This window comes from Squalius cephalus (assembly GCF_949319135.1).
Source record: "Squalius cephalus genome assembly, chromosome: 16".
Lineage (NCBI taxonomy): Eukaryota > Metazoa > Chordata > Actinopteri > Cypriniformes > Leuciscidae > Squalius > Squalius cephalus.
The window spans coordinates 33,389,444-33,404,789 of NC_137137.1; the positions used below are offsets into that span (position 1 = coordinate 33,389,444).

At 38.6% G+C, this 15,346-nt stretch overlaps 1 protein-coding gene across 3 annotated transcripts; it reads left to right on the forward strand.

Annotated features, from left to right (window-relative positions):
* The first annotated feature begins 58 nt into the window (after nucleotides 1–58).
* LOC307173293 (LIM domain transcription factor LMO4) lies at nucleotides 59–14,675 on the forward strand. 3 transcript variants are annotated; one of them, XM_079896301.1, is made up of 6 exons: nucleotides 59–363; nucleotides 1,858–2,080; nucleotides 8,009–8,105; nucleotides 10,454–10,603; nucleotides 12,372–13,430; nucleotides 13,801–14,675. In XM_079896301.1, exons 2-5 carry the CDS (start codon nucleotides 1,866–1,868, stop codon nucleotides 12,378–12,380), a joined length of 471 nt encoding a protein of 156 aa, XP_079752427.1. In that variant the 5' UTR covers nucleotides 59–363; nucleotides 1,858–1,865; the 3' UTR covers nucleotides 12,381–13,430; nucleotides 13,801–14,675. The 3 variants fall into 3 exon arrangements, with proteins under 3 accessions (XP_079752427.1, XP_079752428.1, XP_079752429.1); XM_079896302.1 differs by having other exon boundaries at nucleotides 12,372–13,224; nucleotides 14,095–14,675; XM_079896303.1 differs by having other exon boundaries at nucleotides 12,372–13,216; nucleotides 14,084–14,675.
* Nucleotides 14,676–15,346: the final 671 nt, after the last annotated feature.

Consider the following 15,346-nt stretch of genomic DNA (forward strand, 5'->3'; position numbering starts at 1 on the left):
ATTATCAACCTATCAAGGTGAAGTGCTGCTCTGTTACGTCACGCCAACGATAAAAAAGACCCGCGACGCGTCCGTCGCTCGTTGAGCTTGACGCGACGCGGGTCCTGGATGATGAAGTCGCTCACGGAATAAGGTCTTGTTTTGGATGACTGTGACTGTGATACCTGTTTGTTTGCTGCACGATGCAACGGGACCAGTAACTTTCGCACGCGCTGTTCATTCATTAACAAAGCGCCGTTAATTAGAGCGCGATGCGCGCGTGAGCAGCAGGAGGACACTCAGAAGAGCGCGAGGTCTAGAGGAGGATCATAACTTCACATTTATAAAGTGGTAGAGCTCACTGGACTCTGGAAACTCTTCGAGGTGAGTCGCAGTCTTTATGTTCACATCGATTTGCACTATACATTCAAGTTGACGAAGTTGCAATGAATGAGCTGAGAATTTAAAGTTTAAAATAGACTGGATTCATCAAGACATGTATCGTTGCATTCAATTATATTCTTTACTTACGACTTAAAGTATATAAAGGTGGAGATATTCGATTCAAATCGCATTAGTTAACCTTAGGTAATGTATTGACTAACATGAACTAACAATGAGCAATACATTTGTTACTGTATTTGTTCATGTTTGTTAACAGTAATTAATAAAAATACAGCTGTTCATTGTTTGTTCATGTTAGTTCACAGTGCATTAACTAATGTTTATATTAGTAAATGTTTAAATTAACATTAACAAAGATTATTAAATGCTGTAGAAGAGCAGTTGATTATTAATTCATGTTAACTAATGTAGTAAACTAATGTTAACTGATGAAACCTTATTGTAAAATCCATCATCAAAACAACTGATTTGCACTCCATACAGTTAAAGCATAAAAAATACGTTTTTATTGCAATAACAATAGGGGAATACAGAGTCATACAACACACTTTAATCTATAAAAAGATCACAATTCTGTATTTTGTATTAAAAAATGAATCATACATCTAATACATCAAGTATCCTCTTCCACAGCGGAGATGTCTTTACAGCTTTACGATTGTTCTGGATTGAAGTCAGAGACTCGTAAAAGTCTCAGTGACACACAGTGGGAAAATCCCAGAGTAAAACTGGGAGTTGTGAAAAATGATACACTGGTGTTTGGCCAGATGAGAGGTTTATCCATGTATCATCTTTTAATTAATTTTATAACTGGATCATATATGTGACCCTGGACCACAAAACCAGTCACATGGGTTAATTTTTAGAAATTGAGATTTATAGATCATCTGAAAGCTGAATAAATAAGCTTTGCACTGATGATGCTTTCAGATGATCTATAAATCTCAATTTCCAAACATTAACCCATGTGACTGGTTTTGTGGTCCAGGGTCACATATATGATACAGTTATAAAATGCAGATCTATCATATTTGTTAGGATAGGACAATATTTGGTCGAGATACAGCTATTATCTGGAATCTGAGGGAGCAAAAAAATCGAAACATTGAGAAAATCTCCTTTAAAGTCGTCCATGTTCGCGATTGTGCTGCATTCACTCACAAAAACACATGTTTTATATATTTACGATAGGAAATTGACAAAATATCTTCATGGAACATGATCTTCACTTTTTTGACATAAAAGAAAAATCGATAATTTTGACCCATACAATGTATTGTTGGCTATTGCCACAAATAAACCCGTTCGACATGTGACCATGTGGTCTCCTTTAATTCCTTTTATAGGCTAACTGTTTTAATTTCCCCTGCTTTTATTTTGTGATTATTTTAAATCCTCTCTGTGTAAAGCACTTTGAATGGCCGTGTGTGTGAAGTGTGCTGTATGATGAACAAACGTGCCTTGCCTCCTCAGCCTCTGCTATGGTGAACAGCCAGGCTGCGGGCGGTGTGTGTGTGTCCAGGTCGTGCGCGGGCTGCGGGGGTCGGATCGCGGACCGGTTCCTGCTCTTCTCCATGGAGCGCTACTGGCACACACACTGCCTGAAGTGCTCGTGCTGTCAGGCTCAGCTGGGAGACATCGGGTCCTCCTGCTACAGCAAAGGAGGAATGATCCTCTGCAGGACCGACTACATCAGGTACAACCCAACATGAGGGCTTCATTTAGGGTGCTTTCACACTGGGAAAGTCCGCCAGTTCACCTGCTTTGGTTTGGTCTGGGCCAAATACAATGTTGATTTTTTTTTATTTAATTTATTTTAATTTTTTTATGCGTGTGTGGTTCGCTTTCACACTGCCCTTTTTGCAAGTGAACCAAAACCACACGTGTGCTGAGGTCATCCAGTCTTTGGACAGATTTTTGAAACGTACCAGAGTTGGGGCCCTTTCACACCTGCCTTGTTTGGTCCGGATTTTCGGACTTTTCAGTTTGATCCGAATCAAAATGACATGTGTGAAACCTCCCCCGGACTACGTTTCGTACCAAACAGACATAGGCGTCGATTTGTACGTGTACCCACCAGATTTCGTCATGAGTCATTTTGTACCCACCACTTTTAACTTCCGTCCATATTAATTTGACTTTTGGTTCGATTTTTTTACCGTTTTCAGTGGTTGTGAGGAGCAATATGAGAGAGAAATGTGGTAATCATTGTCTGACCCAACAAAAAAACATTATAATATTCATTTTATTTTATTTTCCGTGTTCGCATTTATGAGGGACAACGTGTCAGTTCTCGGTTACGGACGTGAGCGCTCTGAAAGTGGCACTAAAAGACTGCTTTAAAACTTTCACAGAGACCTCAAACAGAACAGCTGCCTTTCTTTAAAGTGAATTTCGTTTTGTATTAATTATATTTTAATTTTAATCAATGTTTCATGAACCAATTGCCTGGATTTAATAAATAAGAAGAAATATAGCAGAATCACGACATGGAGGCGCCGGCGAGTGAACTGGAGTTCGTCTCATAAATGAACCGAAACTCAGCGTATAATGCACATTCACATTCACAGCGTATTTAGACGCATTCATAATCATTACTTTTACCGGTTCTTTGTGGCAAGCTTTATGCTTTATGCAAGCTATATTACGTAAGCTCATTATCCTGTAGGCTATATAAGTAATTAAATGAATATAAAGGGGCGATTTGTCCACGAATGACTTAAATGAACAACTAGCCTACTACTCGACTAGGAAAAAAACTTTTAGTCGGAAGCAGCCCTTATTCCACATATTTTCTAACTAGGCAACAGGACATCTGTGTTGAGCGAGCGACCCTGCGGAATGAACGAGCGGAGCGGAATATATTCAGAAATGCGTTCTCCACTCACGAGCTCTGATCGGAACAAACCCGAACCTCACTGTCTGCTGAACTTGCGCAGAAACATCAAAATATAACCAGCTTTTTAAAATGGTTTTTAAAACTAAACACTATTTTAGCACAAATTATGAGCTTATTGGTGATTTTTTTTTATAATTATTGACAAAATTAGAATATAGTAAAAGTTTTTTTTTTGTTTTTTTTTTTAAGTTTTGGGTGGGCCTGTTGAAAAGTGGGGCCGTGCCTGAGCTACAGGACATCGTCTTTCAAAACATAACCTGTGCGAAAGAGAGAAAACAAATGAATGCGTCATTGTACCCAGCACTTCTGAAAATGCACTTCCGAATGCGTCTCTGTCCCCAGCACATTTCAAACCAAACTGACGCCCATGCAAACAGACCAAATTTGGTCAGACGAAAAGTGGTAGTCTCGGTCCGGATCAAATTGAACAAAGGTTTTGTTCGTTTCTAGTGTGAACGCATTTTCTGTATGTTTCGGACTTTCAGACAGTTTACAGGAAGTCCTGGTGGTTCCCGCAGGATTGCTTGCTCTTCTCCTCCTTTCCTGCCGACAATGATTAAGTGTTCGCACAACGAGGACGTTCATTTGGCGAATTTGAACTCACCTCGAGTACAGCTGGAGCTGCAGGTCGTAATGCTGTAATAATATCAGTAAAGTGGTAATGATATGCGTCTGTTCATTCATCCTTGTCAAAGTTAACCGCCGAATTGACAACACGCTGACGTCAGACACACGTCCGTTCACAAACCAATCAATGTTAAAGGGATGGTTCACCCAAAAATGAAAATTCTGTCAGTAATTACTCACCCTCATGTTGTTCCAACCCCGTAAGACTTTCGTTCATCTTCGGAACACAAATTAAGATATTTTTGATTAAATCTGAGAGTTGTCTCACTCCTCCATAGGCTTCTAAGGGGCTGAAACTTGCTGGCCCAGAAAATGTATTAAAGACATCGTTAATATAGTCCAAGTGACTCCAGTGGCTCAATCTTAAGTTTATAAAGCGACGAGAATACTTTTTGTGCGCAAAAACAAACAAAAATAACGACTTTATTCCACTTTTCATTTCCTTCTCTCTGAGCCTCGGGTCTTTTCACGTAGTGTTTAAGCGTAGCGCGTCTGTGTTGTACGTCACCACGTATCACACATGACCAGCGTCGGCCAATAGTGAGCCTACTAGATGTACACTTCAGACACCTATATGTTCCACAATTCAGTACGATTGTGACGTCACCACAAATCTCGTCAAATCACCACCACAACAAACAACTGTATGATATATTAATTATATATATATTTAATTTAAAACAACCCACACACACCTATATACATTTGGATGCTGCATTAAACAAATGCTTAAAGGGAAAAAATGTAAATAATAAATCAGCTCCATAGCTGATTCCAAGTGATCAAGGGCTTAGGGCGTTCCAGTTCAGCCCATTGCAGTTTCCGCCAGTAGTGGGCACTCATGCATCGTAAGCAATGACGTACATCCGAGTGAACGAGACGGAGGGAAGTTAGCGAGTGAAGGGCATGACAATTTTGGACTGGAACGCAGCCTTTGTGTCCCTAAAGCACCCGCGTATCTAACAGTAGTTCCGCATTACATTAATTAATTTGCACGCGAATTTTATTTATTTGTATACCGTGTATTCTCCGTGTGTATTCATGCACCGAACCGTGACGCCTGTACCGTTTCGGTTCAATACGAATACATGTACCGTTCCACCCCTACTTTGAGCGCTGTTGAGCGGAATCATAAACACCTCTGATTGGCCATTGTGTTCACGAGCTCATGGGATATGTCTGTGATGGCCTACAATGATCGACGCACGGAGGCGTTTGAAAGTGTTTTGTAGCACACCGATCCACTGATAGACGCCTGATTTCAAACGCTCGCGTGTGTCTGTGCAAACGCTCGCTGAAGAGCGTCAGTGATGTATATTTACAACATGTTTCTGAAGCGCTGATCATTGTAGGCAATCACGGACATATTTGATGAGCTCGTGAACGCAATAGCCAATCAGAGGTGTTTACATCTCCGCTCAACAGCGCTCAAAGCATAACATTTCAGTATCGACTTGGTACCGAAATCTGTACTTTTGACAACACTAGTCTCGGTACGGTTGTTTGGTGCGCACGAGCAATTGCTGTATTCACACATGCCCAAAAGATCCGTATGGCCCAAGCTGGGATCCTAGCTCAGAGGTCATGACCTTTTCAACTCCATCCAGCAATTCATCATATTCAATTCAATTCACAATTATTTATATAGCGATTTTCACAATACACATCGTTAATTGACATTATTGACATAATCGAATGGTCAATTATTTTAGTAAATCTGGAAACACAACGCTTTAATAATGCATTTTTAATGTTTTAAATTATGCCTTGTAATTTACATATTATAAAAATGCATTGTATGGTCTCATGAATAATTATAACCACAGTTATAATACTTATTCTTACACCTTTAGAGAGTATAATGCATTAAAATGTATTTCAGTCAACTAATTTCAAGTGTAACAAGGAATCTGCAAATATTTTAATGCATTTTAACTTTTGTTACAGTTATTTATGAAAAGATACAATGCATTATTTATAACATACTTTTTATAATGCATTATACATAAAGGCTTTAAGTAAAGTGTTACCGTAAATCTCTTTTAATTATTAACTACTTTTAATCACTAAAAAAAAATTTAGTCAAAATATTTGGTGTAGACTTGGTTCTTGTAACCAACCATTCCACCCTGTTACTCAAGTTTTGGTGTATAAACACATTTTTCAGTTACACTTTATTTTAATGTGTATTTGTTACTGTGTAATTATACATTTAAGTACTGATTAATATTAAAGGAGAACTCCGGTCAATTTTAACATTGAGCTCATTTTTTTGTACATTTGGAGTGCTGTCAATACAGAGAACAACGACAAAAATCGGTGTTGCCTACACCGTGTTATCCTCTTTTTAAAATTTGCACCCTGTTGACTTCAATGGGGCAAGTACTAAACCTGCTTTTAGCCTCTTAACATCCTTGATGTGTCATTACAAGTGCACAGAAAATGTGAGTGATTCCTTCAGAGTGAACACGAGTGAATCTGACTGCAGTAGATGTGAAAGAAATGTATAAAAATGATGTTATTTAAGCCAGCGCAAATACCTTTGTTTACATCCTGTTTTTCGGTTGAAGTCCAAAGCAGTCGATTGTCGAGTTCACGCGCGTGATCATAGGTATTAAACCTATGCGTGTGAACTCGGCAATCGACTACTTTGGACTTCAACCGAAAAACAGGATGTAAACAAAGGTATTTGCGCTGGCTTAAATAACATAATTTTTATACATTTCTTTCACATCTACTGCAGTCAGATTCACTCGTGTTCACTCTGAAGGAATCACTCACATGGCTGTGCACTTGTAATGACACATCAAGGATGTTAAGAGGCTAAAAGCAGGTTTAGTACTTGCCCCATTGAAGTCAACAGGGTGCAAATTTTAAAAATAGAATAACTCGGTGTAGGCAACACCGATTTTTGTCGTTGTTCTCTGTATTGACAGCACTCCAAATGTACAAAAAAATGAGCTCAATGTTAAAATTGACCGGAGTTCTCCTTTAAGTAACGACATGAACTTACTATAGAATTAGGGTTTGGTTTTAAGGTATAAGTTGCATGTAATTATGCACAATCTATAGTTATTACTCTAGTAACTACATGTAAAATGTGTAACAATGACACAGTAAAATAAAGTGTTACCCGTTTTTCTTTTATTTTGGATCTTTTAAATAAGTCTATCACTTATTGCAAACCAGCATTTGGTCCTGTACCATCTGGTCCTGTGGCGTTATACCATGATTACTGACCTGTTACTTGTAACCATGTTGACATTTTATTATTATTAATAAATTATTATTATTTTTTAAATTGTGTAAGTCTGATGAATTGTTTTGTCTGTTTTGTTTATTGCTAAAAACACAAGATCGCAGAAACCAGGGTGTTAAACTGTGTCTTTAGACATGCACATAATATTAGTAACAGGGTTGAAAATATAGAAAACCACATATAAAATAAACTGAACATAAAGGTTTTTTATTTTTTATTTCACAGATCAAGCACCAAAATGCTGTTTGGAGTTGCTTATATATTTTTAGAAGTCATTTAATTGCTCTCTGAAAACCATAAATTCATCAGGTAGTCTGCATAATTTAAAAACTCATCTCACACTCTTAAAATACCATGAAGTGATTTAGTTTTAACAACTAATAATGAGTGTGAAAAAGGCTTTTAACTCACAGACCCGTATTTTCTTTTTTTTTCTCCTCCACATTTAGCAGTGACCACGTTCAAAATCTTAATCATTATAACAAAGACGTTAGTCGATAATGAGACCGTTTGAGACGAGAGTCTCCACAGTCATTTGCAATTCAAAAGTTTTCTGAAGCTGTAGTTGTCATGCTATGCTGACGAGCATTTTGTTCTTCTGCTGATTTGCATCGGTCTCATTTGCATCCAGCGGGTGTTGATGATCTCTACAGATGCGCTCTCTCTCTCATGCTCCCACAGACAACATCAGATGCGTAGATGCGTCACACACCATCGTTTAATGTTAAGCCTGGTGTGTGTCAACACTGCTGAAGTCACAGCTGCACTCCTGCAATAAAGCAAACTCCATTTGTAAAGGATATTCAGTGTGTTTCTTTCTCCTCCCTCGTGTGTTGCAGGTTGTTCGGGCACACCGGGGCTTGCAGCGCATGTGGCCAGTCCATTCCCGCCAGTGAAATGGTCATGCGAGCGCAAGGCAACGTCTACCACCTCAAGGTCGGTTACGTGAAGCCTTGTAAAGGGCCAGTTCACCCCAAAATAAAGATTCTGTCATTTACTCACCCACATGTCCCTCCACACCCTGAATTATTTTCTTCTGAGGAACACAAAAGATTACGTTTGGAAGGATGTTTTTGTCCATACGATAGGATAAAGTCATTATAACAAAGACACCTTAAAACAAAGTGTAGTCTAATTTTACGTTTAAGTACAGAGTAGCAACATATATCACTTTAGGGTTAGGAATAGAGTTTGGTTTGGTTTAGGGTTACACCGTGTCCTAACTACACACTCCGCGATGCACAATAAAAGGTATTTTCCATGTTAATCAGAGTGTCCTAACCAGCCGCGACGGCGACACGCGACAATTCAATTTTAGAAACGGTTTCTATTTTTCTGCGACGTCGCGCTGGAACAACAAACACAAAGTGTGGCAGTGGTAATCTCAGGTGCTGTTTATGTGCTTTATTTAATGTTAAAAGCGTGTAATGTGACTTTGAATATCATTTAGTGCTCCAGCTTTGTGGCTGTAAAAGCAACAATGGATATAATTCACCTCAGATCTTGAAATTAAACAAATGGAAACAAGAACATTCAAACTGTGAACAAACAAGTGTATTCTTTGACAAAGATTGTTTTAGTAACTCAGTAGCCTATGTATTTGTAATAATGTTTAAATGGTGTAATATTTGTGTATTTGAATATGTAGCTACTTATCCATTTTCTTGCGAGTGCCGTCTAGATTACACTCTGGTGCTGTGAGACTCCGCCCACACGCTGTTCTGATTGGCTGACTCCGCCCACACGCTGTTCTGGTTGTCTGACTCCGCCCACACGCTGTTCTGGTTGTCTGACTCCGCCCACACACTGTTCTGATTGGCTGACTCCGCCCACACACTGTTCTGATTGGCTGTGGGTTTTGATTGATTTTGATGCATCTCGCGTCGCGTCTAGTGTGGACAGACAAATTATTTGTCACTGGAATCTTATCGAAATTATCAAAATATCACAAATGTACATATCAAGATATGCATATCTCAAAGGCTCGTGATAACCGCATGATTTGAATCAAACAGTCCAAGGTTGACACAGAGAGTAGACTGGACTTGTGACCGTTACATACATGTGACATGCTTAATGTTATTAAGTGCAATAAGCAAAGGACTCGCACGCACAGGACGGCACATGATCCCGAACTTCGTTCTTCTGGCCAGAAACACACAATTATGTCAAAATTCCCGTCTTGGTAAGTTTTCACATAAACCCAGTCAGTTATATTAAGTGAAAGTAAACAGTTGAGAAAGAAAATGTGTGTGTATCAGTATATTGGATCTGTGCATTTGCTCTTAAAGTGACAGGAGCCTAATAAACCTGATGCTGTCTGTCATTAATGATAATCAAACAACAAAAGACGGAGAGAAAATCACTCACTGCTCTTGACTGAATAACATTTGTAGCTTTAATAAGAATCAGTATATATTTAATTCATGCAGTGAAAACTAAGCAGTGTTTTATTTTTACATTTGATTATTCAGTTTCTGTTGTTTAATACACCTAATAGAGGCTTGCCTAAAATGACACTTACTTTTTATGTAATGAACTGCTGTTTACTTTCAGAAGTTGTAGGGATGCTTTCTCCTCACACAAAGAATGTGAAACATGTATGTTGGTTATTGGTTCAGTTTTTAAATGTAATTTAAATACATTTTACACACTTAAAGCATTATCATATCGCAAATCATATTGTATTGAGTTATTGCATATCGCATTTTTCTTCAATATCATGCAGCCCTAATTGCATGTAATTATGCATAATTCACTGTTATTACTACAGAAATTCCATTTAAAGTGTATAACTGTAAAATAACGTATTATCTAATAAGGTCCAATAATTGTATAGACAAAAAAACATTAAAAAGTTGTTTTACGTTCCACAGTTGAAAGTCAAACAGGTTTGGACGACATGAGGGATGACAGTACTACATTTTGTGTGTTTCTAAATAGCAGATGCTCATTAGAGCTGAATTAAATGTGTGAAACATCATTATTTATTTATTTTGGTCTCATAATAGTATGCTACAGTACATCTCTGGATAAAGCCTAGCTATATTACAGCTTCTCATAATAATGGTGTTCTCATTCGTTTAAGATTGAGCTGACCTTGGTTGCACATTGATCACCTTATCAAAAAATCATCTTGAGCACTGAGCCAAGGCAGTTTGTGCAGTGAAGGCTAACCCTGACTAGCAGCTCTGCGTGCTTTAATAAAATGCACTGCTAATAATTCAGCACTTGAAGCAAGGTTTAAGGGATACATGTAGTCATTCCTCTCTCATCTGTTCCAGTGCTTCTCCTGTGCGACGTGCAGAAACCAGTTGGTCCCCGGTGACCGATTCCACTACGTGAACGGCACCATATTTTGCGAACACGACCGGCCAGGAGCTGCACTCCTTAATACACACCTGCAGAGCAACCCGGTCCTACCCGACCAGAAAGTGAGTGCATGCTTTTATTTTACTCTTTAAGGTCAATATGGTTTTCAGTCTGTAGGCCATAACCAGGGCTTGACATTAACACCCTCCAACACGCCAAATGTGTGTGTTTCAAGTCAAGTCAAGTCAAGTTTATTTATATAGCGCTTTTCACAATACAGATTGTATCAAAGCAGCTTCACAGTATTAAATAAAAATAATACATCAATGTTTGTTTCTAGTGGAAAACGTCCACGTTTGGTAATGCTGATCAATAGTATTGTTGATTAATTAATTAAATTAAGTATCCCCAACTGAGCAAGCCAAAGGCAACAGTGGCAAGGAACCGAAAAACTCCATCAGGTGACCTAATGGTGACCTAAAACTCCATCAGGTGACCTAATGGAGAAAAAAAAAACCTTGGGAGAACCCAGGCTCAGTCGGGGGCCAGTTCTCCTCTGGCGTTTATGAACTAGATGTCGGATTTAACTGTAAGATTAAAAGTATTATATGAATGCCTGGCTGAAGAGATGCGTCTTTAATCTAGTTTTAAACTGGGAGAGCGAGTCTGAGCAACGAACAGTATCAGGAAGACTATTCCAGAGTTTTGGAGCTAAATGTGAAAATGCTCTCCCTCCTTTGGTGGATCTGGATATCCTAGGTATGACCAAAAGCCTCGAATTTAGTGATCTTAAAGAGCGCGATGGATTATAGGGCGATAGAAGATCGGTTAAATAGACTGGAGCTAAACCGTTTAGGGCTTTATAAGTCAGTAGCAATACCTTGTAATTGATACGGGACTTTATAGGTAACCAATGTAGTGATGATAAAATCGGTGTTATATGATCATATTTTCTTGATCTAGTAAGAACTCTAGCGGCGGCATTTTGGACTAACTGTAGCTTGTTTATTGAGGATGCAGGACAACCAGCTAATAAAGCATTACAGTAATCTAGTCTCGAGGTCATGTTTCAACGCATTTGGTGTGTAACGCAGTCACTCCTACTAGACACTTTGTCAGGTTGAATTTTATATATAATTATTTATTGTAGTCTTTTAAAAAGGCATCTGAAATAATAAATTAAGTGCAATCAATGTAGTGTTGTCAATAATATAGATTTTTCCATGCATATCGATACTGAAATATCTGAAACGCTTCCAATACTCATTTCCCACAGAATAGACACACGATCTCAGCGAGTGACACACAAACCCGCCTCTTCTCACTCACTCCTTTTCATTTGCTCCGGATGAATATTTTTGGTGTTACAGAGCTTTAATTCGCTGTGGGATTGTGCATAATTTCACTCATTCCCGGAGATTTTGGGCACAAACACCTCAAGTGCGGCACATAAAGCCACCTCTCAGTATTAAACTGAGTTATTTTTTGCTGCTTATTGCACTTAAACAGTCAAACACACACAAAATAATGTCAAAATGCCGGTCTTGGCCAATATTCACTTAAACACAGTCAGTTTTAAGTGAACATAAACAGTTGAGAAGGATAACGCATGTGTAACAGTATAATGGATCCGTGCGTCAGGTCTTAAAGTGACAGTAGCCTAATATTCCTGCTGCCAAATTATTAGATAATATTAAAAATATCTATATGGCAGCTTTTCCCATCGTATCGTTGTTAAAATTGTGGCCAGTGAAAATGCTGGATAACTTTGGAAAACCACTAGTCACAGCGGATGCTGAGCGAAAAAGCTAATCTCAAGCCCTGAGTATGACTATTGAAGTGTGTCATTGTGGATGAACATTAATTTTGACCAATTCTTGTGTTTTGTAGGTTTGCTGAAGGACTCCCCTCCGTCTTCGCCTCTTCCTCTCTCTATTTACCCTCCAGTGTCCTTTTCATCACTGCCATCCTTCAGACACTGATGCACTTACAGTTTTACAGCCTAAATTTACAGACTTAAGAGTTTCTTTGAGAGCGAGAACGAGTTTGGGATGGAAACGTTTCTGTGTATCTGACATCATATCTGACTGTGGTGGATTGTGTCTCTGATGGTGATATTGTGGCTTTCTCGCCTCCTGAAAACAGAAGTAACACGTCTATTTACTCACAGGAAATCCTGTCTGTCTCAAATCTAACCTCACAGAGAAGACTTCATCTGAAAGCAATGAAGTCAACATGAAAACTGCGTTCTCAAGCTATTTCTCTTCCATGTGTCTGATTTAAACAGGATGTTCATCCAGAAAACATGTAGGGCAGGACTTTAGAAAATAAAGAAATGCTATTACAATCTAAAATGGAGAGGTTGAAAGGTAAGAAAGCTGGTGACGTCAGCTGAAAAAAAAAAAAGTTATTTTAGAGGTTATTACATTTTCTTTCGTTTTTATGACACTTTTTTTTCTCCCTTTGAAAGGGTAAAAAAGCTCCGTTGTCACTTCATAGTTTTCACGTGAGGAACACCCGCCTGGAGTTGAAACTATAGGCCCGGCAGTTATTTTTACTAAGTACTTATGATTTTAAAAGCCAAAATTGATGATGCATACTATATACAGGCGAGTAGATAAGAATAGACCCAAGAATATAAATTCATTTCTCGTTAAACGTTTCCCATAGAAAACCATTATAAAGAAGAAAACGCCTAACCATTAAGAGTACGTTGTGGGCTCATCTGATCGCCTGTATACAGGTGCTGGTCATAAAATCATCAAAAAGTTGATTTATTTCAAGAATTCAACTTAACAGGTGAAACTAATATATTATATAGACTCATTACATGAAAAGTGAGATATTTCAAGCCTTTATTTGTTATAATTTTGATGATTATGGCTTACAGCTTATGAAACCCACGAAATCAAAATCCCAGAAAATTAGAATATTACATGAAATCACACAGTAATTACACAGTGATACCATGGTCATTGAACCAGGTTTTGGTTCTTTTGGCAGTGTGGGCCGGTGCAAATCCTGCTGGGAAATCAAGGGAGCATGAAGTGCTCTAAAAATGTCGTGGTAGACGGCTGCGTTGACTCTGGATTTAATAAAGCACAGTGGACCAAAGAATGGAGAGGCACACAATCCAAGATGCTTGAAGTCCATTGTGAAGTTTCCACAGTCTGTGTTGGTTTGGGGAGCCATGTCATCGGCTGGTGTTGGTCCACTGGGCTGTCCACTCAACGCAGCGTCTACCAGGACATGTCCAGAGCACTTCATGCTTCCTTCAGCAGACAAGCTTTATGGAGATGCTGACTTCATTTTCCAGCAGGATTTGCACCTGCCCACACTGCCAAAATAACCAAAACCTGCTTCAGTGACCATGGTGTTACTGTGTAATTACTGTGTGATTTCATGTAATATTCTAATTTTCTGGGATTTTGATTTCGTGGGTTTCATAAGCTGTAAGCCATAATCATCAAAATTATAACAAATAAAGGCTTGAAATATCTCACTTTGCATGTAATGAGTCTATATAATATATTAGTTTCACCTGTTAAGTTGAATTCTTGAAATAAATCAACTTTTTGGTGATATTCTAATTTTATGACCAGCACCTGTATAGTGTGCATCATTAATAAGCTGTTTATTGAATTTTATCTTTTAATTTCAGTGTTTTAAGGCACTTTAAGTGTTTTTCACGTTAAGCGTTTAAGAACGTCCCGCTGTTTTTAGTGACTGAAAAACTGCAGCAGGTGCTGGATATGGATCACAAGGGCACAATTTTGTTCACATATCATTGTTTTTCTTCTTCTGAGATGGAAAACTAACATTCCTGTGCTGCAGTTCTGCAGATGTCTCTGCGCAAGTCACATGACATGACTGAAAACTATGAATAGCGACGTGTGAAGCACAGATCACACATGAATGGCTTTCTGTTGGTGAATTCTCACAGATTGCTATTAAAATAACTGGATTTCACCGAGCAACAATAAACGTGACCGCACTTTAACACCTAAAAAGTGCATTGAGAAAGTATCAGTTGATTTCATGTTGACATCAAAAACAGGGTTTGGACATCGTTCAGGGTGTAGAATTGAATTGTAAATATGTTTTTATACCCTCTCTGTAACGGTTGAATTATCTGCTCAACATGTGATGTCTATTTAAGGTGTACTTATCCAATAAATGGGAAATGCAACAAAACCCAGCCGTCAAGAATGAATTTGTTGTCCCGTTTTACCCTCCAGATTTCAGTGTTCATTGTTTATGGCTCTTTCTGCTGTAGTTATTAGTGTGGTCTCGGTGGTGCAGACTTGATTACCCAAAGGCTTGGCATGAAAAGGGCTTGAGCTCGGACCATTACAGAAGCAATTAAATGTGAGCGTGGAGTGTGTAAGTTCATTGTGAGTGTCGTATCTGTGCTGGTGTATCACTGGGGAGACTGAACTCTGCTCTGATCCTGTGTTTGAGTTTAATAAGGCCTAATCTAACGCCTGGTTAATTAAGAGGCAGTCGCCGCTCTCCGTTCACTGCCTCCAAACAATCACACGCGTTAAATGTTTACCATGTCACAATTAAAGTACAGACCCACTTCTTCACCCCGTCTCCTCCTCACAACCTCCTGCCCTTGAGGAAGCTGCTTATAAACCACCGGGACATTGCTCTTCTCACTTTTGATTGGCCTGCAGAAATATACTTTTTGTGGAATTGATACCCCGTTAATATATACGTTAACGACGTTATAAAAATAATGTTAATAGTGCGTTATTTTAGTGTGAATTTGAAGTGTTTCTCACGTCAGAATTTTTTTGCGGTTGTATTTATGCAGGTTAATGCCTTTTAAATGACAATAAGTTGACTAGTAAACATGTAAT